Source organism: Cucurbita pepo, chromosome 16, assembly GCF_057944985.1.
Source record: "Cucurbita pepo subsp. pepo isolate OVF chromosome 16, ASM5794498v1, whole genome shotgun sequence".
Taxonomy (NCBI): domain Eukaryota; kingdom Viridiplantae; phylum Streptophyta; class Magnoliopsida; order Cucurbitales; family Cucurbitaceae; genus Cucurbita; species Cucurbita pepo.
The window spans coordinates 942,575-957,754 of NC_141813.1; the positions used below are offsets into that span (position 1 = coordinate 942,575).

The following is a 15,180-nucleotide window of genomic DNA, read 5'->3' on the forward strand; positions in this document are numbered from 1 at the left end:
TTATCGCATCATTTTGGAAGGAGGGAATTTGAAAGTAGCTCGTGGAGCTTTGGTGGCAATTACAGGAACTAGAAGAGGTAGCATATACTACCTCAACGGAACCACAATAATTGGGCATGCTGCTATGGCAAGTTCGAAAGAACAAGACATATCGAAATTATGGCACATGCGACTCGGGCATGCTGGTGAGAAGGCGCTTCAGACATTGGTGAACCAAGGAGTCCTTAAGGGTGCCACAACTGGAAAATTGATTTCTGTGAACATTGTATATTTGGTAAACAAAAAAATGTGAAGTTTGGTACAGCTATACACCAAACAAAGGGTATTTTGGATTATGTTCACACCGATGTATGGGGTCCCACAAAGAATGTCTCATTGGGAGGAAAGAGGTGGTTTGTCACCTTTATTGATGACTACTCGAAGAGAGTTTGGATGTATCCCATGAGGCACAAAAACGAGGTTCTCCAAATCTTCCTAGAGTGGAAGAAAATGGTAGAGAATCAGACGGATAGGAAAATCAAAAAGCTGAGATCAGACAACGGGGGAGAATATACTTATGATCCATTCCTTAAAGTATGCCGAGATGAAGGGATCGTTCGACACTTCACTGTTCCTGGTAAGCCACAACAAAATGGAGTTGCTGAGAGAATGAACCAGACATTAATAGAGAAGGTTCGATGCATATTGTCTCAAGCAGGATTGAGTAAGGCATTTTGGGCTGAGGCTCTCAGTTATGCAGTTCACTTGGTGAATCGTTTACCTGTTTCTGGAAACGGTGGGAGAACTCCGCTTGAGGTATGGTCAGGTAGTCCTGTTAGTGATTATGATAAATTGCATGTGTTTGGGTGTCCTGCTTATTATCATGTGACAAACTCAAAACTGGATCCTAGAGCAAAAAAAGCCAAGTTTATGGGCTTTAGCAAAGGTGTGAAGGGCTATAGGTTATGGTGTCCAGAAACAAGTAAAATTGTTAATAGTCGAGATGTGACATTCGATGAGTCTGGAATGTTTTTGCAGAAAATTGAAAATAATGACGAGGCATTGAAGCAGGTGGAGAAGGTGGTGTTCTCTCCTGATGTGGTTGCTCCTACCGAAGAACCTATTGATCAGGTAAATAATAACTTTGATGTCTTAGAACAAAAAGAGCAAAGTCTTGAGGAGCAAAGCCTTGTGAATGAAAGAGTGGAGGAACCTGAGTCAATCGCCAAGAATAGACCACGAAGGGTAATTCGAAAACCTGCAAGGTTTGATGATACGATAGCATATGCTTTCTCTTTGATTGATGGAGTTCCTAACAGCTACAAAGATGCTATTCAGAGCCCGGATAGCTTACACTGGCAAGAGGCTGTGAATCAGGAGATAGCATCATTGGAGATAAATCAAACTTGGGATTTGGTACCACTTCCAAAAGGTAAGAAGGAAATTGGTTGTAAATGGGTTTTTGCAAAAAAGGAAGACTCTTCTGGTATACGTTATAAGGCTCGACTTGTGGCTAAAGGTTACGCACAAAAGGAAGGTATTGATTACAATGAAATTTTCTCACCTGTGGTAAAACATTCTTCCATTCGAATTTTGTTGGCTTTGGTTGCTCAATTTAATCTTGAGCTTGCACAACTTGATGTAAAAACTGCTTTTTTGCATGGAGATTTGGAAGAAGAAATATATATGGCGCAACCAGTTGGTTTCCAAGTAGTTGGACAACAACATTTAGTATGCAGATTGAAGAAATCTTTGTATGGGCTGAAGCAATCCCCTCGCCAATGGTATAAAAGGTTTGATCATTTCATGGTAGAGCATATGTATACTCATAGTCAATTTGACCATTGTGTGTATTATCGGTGTCTCGATGATGGATCGTTTATCTATTTGCTCTTATATGTTGATGATATGTTAATTGCTTCAAAGAGACAGATGGAGATTGATAAGCTCAAAGATGAGCTTTCTAAAACATTTGAAATGAAAGACTTAGGCAATGCAAAGAAAATACTTGGAATGGAGATAGAGCGAGATCGGAAAAAAGGTACAGTCTGGTTGACTCAGTCTCAATATCTACGCAAGGTATTGTCAAGATTTAGTTTGAATAATTCAACCAAACCCGTTAGTACTCCACTTGCTCCTCATTTCAAGCTTAGTGCTTCCATGTGTCCAAGTTCTGATGATGACAAAAGGTATATGGAGAACATTCCTTATACAAATGCTGTTGGTGCGTTGATGTATGCTATGGTGTGTACTCGACCTGATCTTTCACACGCAGTAAGCATGGTGAGTCGTTATATGCATAATCCTGGTAAAGAGCATTGGCAGGCTGTAAAATGGATTCTTAGGTACATTCTTGGCACTATTGATGTTGGTATTAAGTTTCAAAAACAAGAAATGTTTAAGCTTGACAATCGTGTAGCTGGTTATGTGGATTCTGATTATGCTGGTGATTTGGATAAGCGACGATCTACTACGGGTTATTTATTTACTATGGCTGGTGGACCTGTTTGTTGGCGTTCAACATTGCAGTCTACTGTTGCATTGTCTACCACTGAAGCAGAGTATATGGCAGTAACAGAAGCTTTTAAAGAAGCTATTTGGATGCATGGTTTGATCAATGACTTGGGTATTTTGCAGGAACATATAGATGTATTTTGTGATAGCCAGAGCGCTATTTGCTTGTCAAAAAATCAAGTCCATCATGCTCGTACAAAACACATTGATGTCCGTTTTCACTTTATTCGAGAAATTATTAGCAAAGGGGATATTCGGTTATTAAAAATTGGAACAGCTGATAACTCTGCTGATATGTTGACAAAGGTTATCACTCGTGAAAAGTTTTGGCATTGTTTAAAAGTTTTGGCATTGTTTAGATTTCATCAACGTCGGAAGGGAGTAGTGTGTTGACATGGTAGCAACCAAATTAGCTATAACTTGGAGATCTTATGACAAGGTGGAGATTGTTGAACACTGTCATAAGCCCTATTCTCTAGGACCAAGACCTATTCTCAAGGTCTTTTTTTGGCTTGTTAGTTTATCTTTAGGTTTAACAGAAGGCTATATAATGCCATTCTTTCTGCTGTTGAAATCATCAAGTTTTGAGTGTCATATTGTATGTCTTGAATAACTTTGGTGTTGTGAGTACATTTGTTCCGCTTTCGGCGCACAACATTCTTTTCTTTTTTATTCTTCTTTTCCACCCTTTTTTTCTCCATGTCTAGATTTTGATCAACATTTAATATTGGTTCGTCACTTGAAAGCTCTAGCATCCTCCTTTACTAATGGTCGTGTTACTTACTCTTTCCTTCTAAGAGTGAAAACGGTAACAACCCTCTCTTTCTAATGAAATATAATGTGTGTTACATGCATGACACGATTCTATGGTCTTCAAGCGTCGCCTCTGTCTACCGGATTGCCTTGTCCTTACTTAAAATGTAAGAGTAGTACATGACTGAAGTATTTTAGAAAATAATTAGTAAGTGACCCTACTATTGGGTCGTGAAATGCAAATGCATACAACATGGTGAGACCTATCATTTAAAACAACATAGCATGACCTTGAGTTCTTTCCGGTCCGGGCAGGGTTGGATATGTGGTACTTCCTCTTATACAGCCTACACATGCACACATGGATCCACCAAGTGGGCTCGTGTATGTACCCCCTAGGTTTGGCTTCATCGGGCCAAACGTGCTAACGTGCCGCCAGACACCATGAAGGAAAAGGCCCGCATGATATCATGGCGAAGATAAATATGAAGATACACATTCGTACTAACATAACATTACGAGGAAATATCCTGATGCGCGTGAACCCACAATTATGCATGAGGTCCCATGCTTTCCACCATCATACTAAATAATGCAAGACAACCTTCATTCTTTCCTAACATATTAAATCCAGTAATTATGCTTACACAATTGTCATACATCATTTCATACTATAACATAACTTTTAAGACATGACATAGGAAGGTGGTGCATCATAGATTTTCTTATTTCAAAACATATCGTGACATGTCATAACATATTATAGCATAACATAACATATCATAGCATATCATGACATGTCATAATATAACATAGCTTATCGTTACATAGCATGACATTTCGTTTATACCATAATATTATTTGGCATATCTTATAATGTAGTATAACATAACAACACATATCAAAGCATATCAAACATATGACAAGTGCAGGAGCTACTAGGCATGTGTCATCATACATAAAATAATTCTTCCAACCAAAACGATAGAGGAGCCACTTACTTGGTTGACCTAGACTGGAGTTATTAATTATTTTTTGTACCAACCTAAATCTGCTCCTCAAAGTCCAATTCAACCTCAGATCCATCATTTTGATAATATCAATTAAAACTTCATGGTTACAAGGATCAACTACCTTGTAGTCCAATTATTACGATAAAAAAATATCTCGACATATCTACTTTGTAATAACCCAAAAATTAGGAGAAAAAAAAGGGGAAGGGAGATTGTCGGTTAAGTTGAGAAGTGGAAAGGGGGTCCCTCATTTCATTTTATCATCCCACTTGAACGGTTTGAAGCCAGTCGGAGAATACACTTTCTGACGACTCAAGATTGGCATTTCGACTCATCCGGCTTAGGTTTGATACGCTCGGGTTCTTTCCTACTAGTATCAATTCTTCAAAAGCGTTTAAGGTTAGTATGACTACCTTTTAGCTAGTTTAAATTTTTGGAGTCTAGTTTAAATTATTTTATGCCAAATTAGGTGAGCCAATTGTCATAGTAGAATGTTAATTTACAGTTGTGGAACTCTTTAGGTAAAATTAAATTTCATAGAGTAGTGTTAAGTTAGCATCAAAGGGTCGTAGTAGCTTCAGCCTAGGCCAACCAAGTAAGTGGTCTTACTATCAACTCGATCGGAAGACGTGTTTTATGGATGACGACACGTGCCAGTGGCTCTTGCACGTGTCATTTATGATTTATATTATATGATGATGTGACTATATTATATGATGATGAGATTATGATATATGATGACATGACTATGTTATATAATGATGCTATATTATGTTATATGATGTTATACAATGATGTTACATGATGATGTTATATGATGATGATGATGTATGATAAGATGACAATGTAAGATATATGATGATGAGATGACTTAATATGACATTAAGATGATGTGCATGTATTAAATGTCATGATGCATTATAACGATGATTTTCCTAAGACACAAGCCTAGTTATTGTTAATGATGATAAACATATGAGGCCAATGCTTATTAAGGGGATGATCACTCGGTTTATTCACTCATACATAACTTATAAATGCAAATCCAAAATAAATGCATTGAAAATTCCTAAGACACATCTATATGGTGTTTTTTGTTCGAGGGGAGGATTGTTGGGATTAGTCCTACATTGACTAATTAAGGGGATGATCATGAGCTTATAAGTAAGGAATACATCGGTTGAGATTTATGCCCTAAAAGAGTTCCTTATCTTCAACATATTTGGTACGAGTCCTTTTGGGAAAACCAAAAGTAAAAACCATGAGAGTTTATGCTCAAAGTGGATAATACCATTGTAGAGGGTCGAGATTTCTAATACAGCCCCTTGTGTAGGTTGGTATGGATTTGATTGATCTAAAGAGGCCATCTATCTCATAGGCAGGTCTAGTGTCTTCAGGTGTTGTGCAGGGAACGGTACACTGATGGACTAAATTCTGTGCACAGCCGCTGTCTATGATTGTATTACATCATTCTCTATGCTGTCCTTCCTCTAATCAAGTGTCAAGAGCAGAAGGAGAGGTAAAGAATTGTACCAATGGGAGCTTGAAGGTCTATTTTTGCATCTCCCTGACCCTCTTGCTTGTGTTTGAATGACGGGCAAAACAATAATGAACGGATATTTTGTACGTGTAGCGGTCGATGATAGTAAGCAAGCAATTTAGCTTAATCCATGCAAGTCGATTTGTGATTCGTTGCTAAGTCTATCTCATTGACTTCAGAATCTAAAGGTAATTTTCAAATAAAAAGAAAAATATCATGAAAAATGCTACCTATACGCAATCGGAATTGGACCTAATTGTACACTAGCCCACAAGTCCGTCTCATCCATAAGTATTAGTTATAGGAAGAAATTGAAAATAAAGAAGTGAGCTTTCACATCTTTATGAAATGAAGAAATCTCCAAATAAACGACAGATTTGAACAGGTCTCGATTCGATGAAGACTTTCCTCCCGATAAGCTTTATAGTGGACCAGCCTTGTCGACAGGGAGGGATGTCTTGGTATAAGAGACAAAGAAAACGGTTTATGCCGAGAAACTCGAGCCACCTTTTTCTTTAGTCACGTAAGTTCATCCTAATCTCCATCGAGATTACTACCTTTGCCTTGTCCTATCACGGTAAAAAAAAAAAAAAAAGAAAAAGTTATTTAATAAAAAAGAAAAACTACTACAAAAGTGGCATGCTTATACGTCTCATTCTATAGTAAGTCTACATCTAGAGAGACTCCATAATTGTTCGTACTATAAGTTGAAACAAAAAGTTTGAAAAGTGTGGTAAGAAATTCTATGTTTTGGTCCCAACTTGGAGTTTTGTTCTTGGTTGTTTTGTTTTGTTGGTTTGTTCTTCGAATTTTTACCATTTTCAGCTATGTTCTTTAAGTTTTTCTCATCATTATTGTCAAGTCCTTTTCTTCAATATAATTACTTAAAGAATTCTTTAGCATTTGTCTCTTTTCCTCTCATTCTTTTGGTTGCTTTCAAGTTGTTTTCAAGAATGTTAAATGACTTCTTCTTGGAACGTTGCAAAATCACCTTAAAATACTTTTACAATTCAATTTTCTACGATAATTACGAAGGAAGGTTAAGTTCTTGAAAATAACCATGAAATCTCATATCGGTTGGAGAGAGGAACGGAACATTCCTTAAAAATGTGTGGAAATCTCTTCCTAACAAGCGCGTTTTAAAAACTGTGAGGCTGATAGTGATATGTCGACAATATCTGCTAGCGGTGGGTTTGGGCTGTTAACAATATCTACCAACGTGGGATCTTACAATCCACTCATTTAAAAAAACTGTAAACACCTCTAGTAGGGAGAGGTTTCCACACTCTTATAAAGAATGTTTCGTTCCCCTCTCTAACCGATGTGGGACCTTACAATCCACCCCCCTTGGAAGTCGAGCGTCCTCGCTGACACACCGCCCGATGTTTTGCTCTAATATCATTTGTAATAGCTCAAACCCACCTCTAACAGATATTGTCCACTTTGGCATGTGAGATATCGTCGTCAACCTCACGATTTTAAAATGCGTCTACTAGGGAGAGGTTTCCACGCCCTTATAAGGAATGTTTCATTCCCCTCTCTAATCCATGTGAGATCTTACTCAAATGGTATCAAAGTCTGACACTAGGCGGTGTGCTAGTGATAACATTGGGTTCCGAAAGGGGAAGATTGTAGATTATGAGATTCCACATCGATTATAAAGGGGATAAAAAAAATCTCTCCTTACAGACGCGTTTTAAAAGCTATGAGGCTGATGGTAATACGTAACAGGCCGAAACGAACAATATCGACTATATTCTATATTTATAATCACAAAAAAACAGAACAATAAAGTGAGAGAACATGAAATTACTTATTACATTATATAAACAAAAAGGCCATAGGGGGGAATGAATGAGTTGAAGGATTAAATTATGATTGGGTAGCTAACTATGAAAATTCACTCAAAATAATAAAGAAAAAAGAAAAGTAAAAAGGGAAGGAATAGTTAGAAAAATGATAAAATAAGATAATGGGCATCTATGAGCAAAGACAAAAAGGGAAATGATTTGTGTTCTAAGGGCTTTGGTATTAGGGATTATTATTACTATGCCCCTTTATGGTACGTAAACTATGTGACATCATTGCCTCGTGAGCTTGGCGCAAGCCTCCCTCCCCCTCCTCAAAACCCTAATCACTCTTACTCTTGTACGTTCTCGAGTCTACGTATTTGTACGAATATTTTTACCTTTTACCATGTTCGGGTTATGAGCTTGTTTCATACAATCGTGCCTCATTTTAGTTGATAAGATACTCGTTTTTTCTATTTGTGGTGTTTGTCGATTGCGTTGAATCGAATTGGAACATTTTTAGATTCAACCTAATTGTTCGGGCCGTAAATTTTACCATCTAAACAATCCTTATTAAATACTGAACCCTAACCATTCCAATCATAAAAATGTTTTGGGTTGAGTTTGTTCGCGTTGTTTATTCGATTTTTTTTATAATAAAATATTAGTTCATAAAACCCAATCTAGTTTGAGGGAAACTCATCCACCAACCTTAAACCCAATCCAATCAAGTTTATCATTCAATCCAAATTGTTCGATTGAGTTCGGTTGATCGAGTTTCTCGGGTCATCTCATACTTTTCATTTTTTTAAAACTGTACTTATACTTGGTTAAATTGTCATTTTAGTCTATATCATTTATATAATCTCTTGAAACATCTTTTTTTTTTTTTTTGTTGAAATCAATAAAAAAAAAAAAATGAACGGCTAACGTTCAACCTAACCATGAACTAACCTAATTTACTTGAACTAAATCCAACCCAAGTAAGTTCATAATCTAACGTAAACCATACCGGTTGGGTTGACTTTATCGAGTTTTTTTAACATCTCTACTTTCTATTTGTTTTACATGTTCTGGTCTTCGGTTAAATTGTCATTTTACTCTATATCATTTACATAATCTCTTGAAACGTCATTTTTCTTGAACTCGATACGAAAACGACGAGCTAACGTTGGTTCAACCTAACGTATGTCGTGATAAGAAAAATATTAAAAGGATTCATAATTAAAGAAAAATGTTAAAGGATTCATAATTAGTAATGATTTAGATAATTATGTGAGAATTATGTGGAAATTATTTAAAATGAAATGAAGCAATTATGAAAGAAAATGAAGATATGAAAAAGAGGAGATAATAATGTTATGGGTTTGGTTTGAAAATAGGGAAAGTGGTGGGTGGGTGTGGGGGGTGCAAAAAGAAAAAGGAAAAAGAAAAAGGGGTGGAAAAGAAAAGAAAGGAATTTAGAGGGGCAAAAGGTGAAGAACCTTTTAATTTTTGGGGCAAAAAAAGAAAAAAAAAAGTCAAATAGGGATTGGGACAATCTTTTATAATATTATGAATCATAATGATATATAAATTCACTGGTGATATCAGATTTGCTCCCAAGATTCATCATCATTGCCCTCTATATTTTTCATATTTCCTTTCTACCCCCTCAAAATAAATATTTTTTTTTTTATTTTTAAAATGTTTTTTTTTTTTTAAAAAAAAACTTGAAAATACAATTTTAATTTTTTTTTAAAAAAAATAAGAAATACTTTTACGGTTACTACCACGTTTCAAAAATATTCATGAACTTTCTGAATCTATGAAGTGTGAATAAACGTTTTTATTTATATATTGATGTTAAGATTTATTATTTTTATTATTTTTTTTTTTTTTTAAGGTAAAGGGTTTTAATGGTACTTTTAAAATTTTATGGATATTTTAATACAAAATTATAATGATAAAGATATTTTTTAAATTAAGAGTATTATCGAAAGTATAGAAAGTTTTGGATATTCTTGAGACAATTGCAAAGTTTGAGTATTTTTATTAATTTAGTATAATGATTTCCTAGAATAAAATGTATAATTATGACGGAAAAATATTCGATTACATAACAGTCTTATCATACGTGTAATAGCGACCTTGTTTTAATAGGAAATAAGGTTGTTATATTGACAAAGTATTTTGTTTAATAAATTCAACGTGGAGTGAGGTATTGAGATACACATTTTATATTAATTGAACTGTCCTCACTTTAATACGAATATGACGATAAAACTATATATAAGAGTGTATTATATTAGTCGGATTAAAATTTAGGACTTATTTTATATATTTTAGTCTTTATGCTTAAAGCTATAAAAAGTTGGCGAGTTGATTGAAAATAAATAGAGATTAAAATGGAATAAAACATAAAGTATATCCAAACGTAATATTTGCAAATTAATTATATGGCTAAATTAATAAAAATACTAATTTTGAGCCACGAGAATCAACCTAATTCTCTCTTTTCAAATTGGGTTGAGTTGAGTTGTCGGGTTGTTTTTTTAAAACTTAAAATATCAAATATTTATAAGTCACAACACATCACCGATGTCAGTTACAAACGTTAAATATTCTTAACGTTCATAATAATCTTAAAAGTAAGATAGAGTTATGTAGGGTTGAATTGTCTATTTTCAAATTCGTTGGGTTATAAGTTATAACACATCACTGACGTAAGTTACAAACATAAAATATTCTTGATTTTCGTAATAATCTTAAAAATAGGATAGAGTTACGTAGAGTTGAATTATAACTCTATTTTCAAATTCGTCGGGTTAGACCCAATAAAAAAAAGAACGCCAATCCCGTAAATTCGTAAAATAACAAAAATAAAATGATTATTAAAGAGAAGTGAAGTAGGTGTGAGTGTGTTTAGAAAAAACTGTTGTATCCAACAGAACAAGGAGTAGAGAGAATGAATGTCGTGTCTGAAGGTGAGTTGTCGTGTATAGTTGACCTTCAATTCAACAGTGAAATCTCCACTAACCCCAATGAGACATAGTTTTTATGCTTTTGAGGTTTGGGGAAAAACACAGTGACAATAATAATAATACTAAGGCTCCAATTGTCGGAAGCATCAACTTCAGTTTTTAATCCTCATACCTCTAATTCACTCCCCTCTCCCTACATTCCTCTTCTCCTCTCTTCTTTTTGTTCCTTTCTTCTTGTTGAATAGTATATGAACCAATGTTCTTCACTATTCCCTATGCTTTTCCGAAAGCTTTTGAGACGAACACATCGAGTGTTCTTCGTTATTTACACCACAATTGTCAACTATAGTTTTGTTCAGCTGAGCAATGTGTGGAACTCGAGATTTGAATCTTGGACCTCTTAATCGTTGGTTATTAGAGAAATGGGGTTCGATCAGTAGAGGCGACCGACTTGGTTTCTCTAGAAGAAAAGGAGCCCAACTTGAGGGATGACGGATCCTGTTGATCGGAGGGAACGTGTTACATTAGAGGCAAACGATCAAAGATGTCAAGATCTCCTTTCACTGCTAACCCCAGTCAATTTCAACAGATTGATACTTTTCATTTTATAACGGTTATATTATAAATTTAGAGTTTGTAGTTTAAGTACACGTAGAATCGAATAATAAATAAATTGTGTTTTTACGATGAAATAAATTAAAAAATCATATGGACCAAGATGAAAACTTCTACAAATAAAGGGACCAAATGAAAAATATGCTAAAATCACCAACATTACTTTAAATTTCTAAAATCACATGGACCAAATTAAGATTTTATTCAAAATTGAGGACCAATTTGGTAAGTTCATAAAAAAAAAAAAAAAGGAAAAAAAAAACCAAGAGAATTAAGATTATTGTTTAATATTTTAACCCATAAGAACAACATATTGCACGTTAGTTGAGGAGGGGAACAAAGCAATTCTTATAAAAGTGTCAAAACCTCTCGAGAACGTTTTAAAATCATGAGGCTGACGAAAATATTTGTGTTTATAAATGTGTGAAAATGTCTCTCTACAAAATATGTTTTAAAATCTTGAGGCTGACAACAATACTTAATCGGTTAAAACAAACAATATCACTGTGGGCTAACGACAATATGTAACGGGCCAAAACGGACAATATCTATTAGTGGTGCGCTGACGACAATACGTAACGGGCCAAAACGGACAATATCTATTAGTGGTGCGCTGACGACAATACGTAATGGGCCAAAACGAACAATATCTGTTAGCGGTGGGCAGACGACAATACGTAACGGGCCAAAACGAACAATATCTGTTAGCGGTGGGCTGACGATAATATGTAACGGGCCAAAACGAACAATATCTGTTAGCGGTGGCTGATGATTATACGTAACGGGACAAAACGAACAATATTTGTTAGCAGTGGGCTGATGACAATATGTAATGGGGCAAAACGGACAATATCTGTTAGTGGTGGGCAGACGACAATACGTAACGAGCCAAAACGGACAATATCTATTAGCGGTGGGCGGACGACAATACGTAATGAGCCAAAACGAACAATATCTATTAGTGGTGGGCTAACGACAATACGTAACAGGCTAAAACGGACAATATCTATTAGTAGTGGGCTGACTACAATATGTAATGGGCCAAAACAAACAATATCCGTTAGTGATGGGCTAAGAACAATAAATAACCAGCCAAAACAGATAATATATGTTAGCGGTAGGCTAACGACAAATACGTAGCGGGCCAAAACGGACAATATTTATTAGTTGTAGGCTCAATCTGTAATTTTAAGCATATAAGCTCTTGTAATTTTACTTTTAATCTTCCCGAAATGTTTCCTACTTCAAATCTTTGGTGTAATTAAGTAATATGGAACTCCAAGATGAACTTTTTACTTTACCTCGAAATTCTGACAAGTGAAGAATGGGGAAAGAAAGAAAAGAAAAAAGAGTAAAAAGCATAGCAAAAAGAAAAAGGGAAAGTAGGGATACGTAAAGGAAGGATCTAGCCAATTCTCGTATATATAAAATAGCTAACCTTACATTCTCTTTGTCACCCATTTCTTCAACTTCAACCATCTTTCTTCTCACCCTTCAAAGCCATCCCTTTTGCACAAAGGAAGAAGAAGAAGAAGAAGAACCAAGAAGCCATAGCCATAGCCATAGCCATACCCAACCAAGAATGGGTTCCAAATCCCAACTCCTATTGAACCCACAACAAGCTTTGTTTGAAGATCAAGATCATCAAACACCACCAATTTCTCAAATGGGTTTCTTCAATTTCCCTTCAAACCCCTTTGAGAATCCAAATTTCTCAACCTCCAACAATAATAATAATAATTCCGACACCAACCTTAATCTCTCCGAAACCCTACTTTTTTCTTCTATGAATTTGCCCCTCAAGCCCTCCCCTTTCTATGAATTTGCACCTCCACACCTCCTTTCCTTGCAAACTTCCACTCCAAATCTATGGTGAGTACCCTCCAACACCCTTAAATTTTTGAAAAAAATCTTGTTTTTATGAATGATTTTGAGTTTGATTTTGTGTTTGAAGGCCATGGGGAGAGATTGGGAAGAGAAGCAATGAAAATCAATTGGGAATTTCAACAATGAAGATGAAGAAGATCAAAGGAAGAAGAAGAGTTCGAGAGCCAAGATTTTCATTCAAAACCCTAAGCGATGTGGATGTTCTTGATGATGGTTACAAATGGCGGAAGTATGGCCAGAAAGTTGTCAAGAACACACAGCATCCTCGGTAAATAAAAATTTTAAAAAACCCATCTTTTGTTCATTTGATTCGTTATCTTTTTGTGAGATTCAAATTTTGATGTTTTTCATCATGATTTCTGAGAAAGATGTAATTATAAGGCTTCAAAAACATCAAAAAGGGGAATGATTATATGAAAACTAAGGAAGTAATGATGAAAAATTCAATCTTTTTTTTAATTACTTTTGTTTGCAATGCAGAAGCTATTACCGTTGTACACAAGATCACTGTAGGGTAAAGAAACGAGTGGAGAGATTAGCTGAGGATCCAAGAATGGTGATTACAACTTATGAAGGAAGACATGTTCATTCTCCTTCTCATGATTCTGAAGACTCTGAAGCTCAAACCCATCTCAATAATTTCTTCTGGTACTCTCTTTTCTTTTGCTTTTTTGTTCCATTCTCTTTCTCTCTCTAGAGATTGTAATTTAGATCAAGACCCATTTAAACTAAATCTTAAGAGAAGTTAATGGAGAGTTAATTGAATGGGAAAACACATCGAATTTGATCAATGCTTTTGTTTTTTGAGCTTGATCTTGGGTTTATGAAACTATTTTGAACATGTTTTTGTAGAAAGTTGGATCTTTGATTGTGAGATCGTATGTTGGTTGGAGAGGAGAACGAAACATTTCTTGTAAGAGTGTTGAAACCTTTCGCCTAGTAGATGTGTTTTGAAAACCTTGAAGAAAAACCCGAAAGGAAAAGCACAAAAATAACAATATATGCTAGCGGTGGGCTTGAGCTATTATAGTTAGTATCAGAGCCAAAGATCAAATGGTGTGCTAGTGAGGATGTTGGCCCCCCGGAGTTGATTGTGAGATCGCAAATTGGTTAGAGAGGAGAACAAAACATTCTTTATAAGGGTGTAGAAACCTATCCCTAGTAGACGGATTTCAAAAACCTTAAGGAAAAACCCGAATGAGAAAACCCAAAAAAGACAATATTTGCTAGCAATTGTCTTGGGCTATTCCAGCTAGCCCCCAAGGGGAGTGGATTGTCAGATACCACATTGGTTGGAGAAGAAAACGAAACATTTCTTATAAGGACATGGAAACCTATCCCTAGTAGATGCATTTTAAAAACCTTGAGAGGAAGTCCGAAAGGTCTGCCAAAAGAGAACAATATCTGGTAGCGGTGGACTTTGACGGTTAGATTGCTTTATACTAGAGAATGCAATGAATGTGGATGAAAAAATTCACTTTTTTGGGGCATTTTACATGTTTTTGATGAATCGATGGTTGCTTTATTGCAGGTAATAATGAAGCTAAAGAGAAGGAGAAAAAGAAGCAAATACGTTGATGGGGGTTTATGCATATTGTTTGTCTTGTTAGCTACTATTTTAGTTTGGCTTTGGTTCTTTTGTCCATCTCTTCTCTTCCCTTCTTGTGTTTGGTAACGTAGGGAAAAGAGATGGAAATGAACCTTAGTCAGTCATGTGTGTGCCTTTTGTTCTTCTCTTTCATTTACTTCATTATGTTTCTTTTATTATGAAATGGGAGAGAAAACAACATAAAACAAACCAAATCGAGTACTTTCGAGTTCCTACTTTTATATCATTGCTATACGTAAATAACTCGTGATTTTCTTATAAGTGAAAGATAAGATCTGTCTTTGCCGTAGCTCTCCCTCATTTATATGTTGGTAAGGGACTTTCGGTCTCTAACTTAAACTAATATTTATATTTATTGAAGTCATACACGAGTAAAAGTTCTTGTAATGACTCGATATTTTTCTTTAAAATAAGATCGATATTACATATATGTTATGAAGGTTTTGTGTGGAAAACTATTTAAAAAGTATTTAATCTTAAAACTTATTATGGACTTAAATGTTCATATGGAAATGAC

At 35.3% G+C, this 15,180-nt stretch overlaps 1 protein-coding gene across 1 annotated transcript; it reads left to right on the forward strand.

Moving 5' to 3' along the window:
• Positions 1-12,610: 12,610 nt before the first annotated feature.
• WRKY13 (WRKY DNA-binding protein 13) lies at positions 12,611-14,889 on the forward strand. Its single transcript, XM_023656340.2, has 4 exons — positions 12,611-13,039; positions 13,122-13,322; positions 13,535-13,702; positions 14,586-14,889. Exons 1-4 carry the CDS (start codon positions 12,750-12,752, stop codon positions 14,587-14,589), a joined length of 663 nt encoding a protein of 220 aa, XP_023512108.1. The 5' UTR covers positions 12,611-12,749; the 3' UTR covers positions 14,590-14,889.
• Positions 14,890-15,180: the final 291 nt, after the last annotated feature.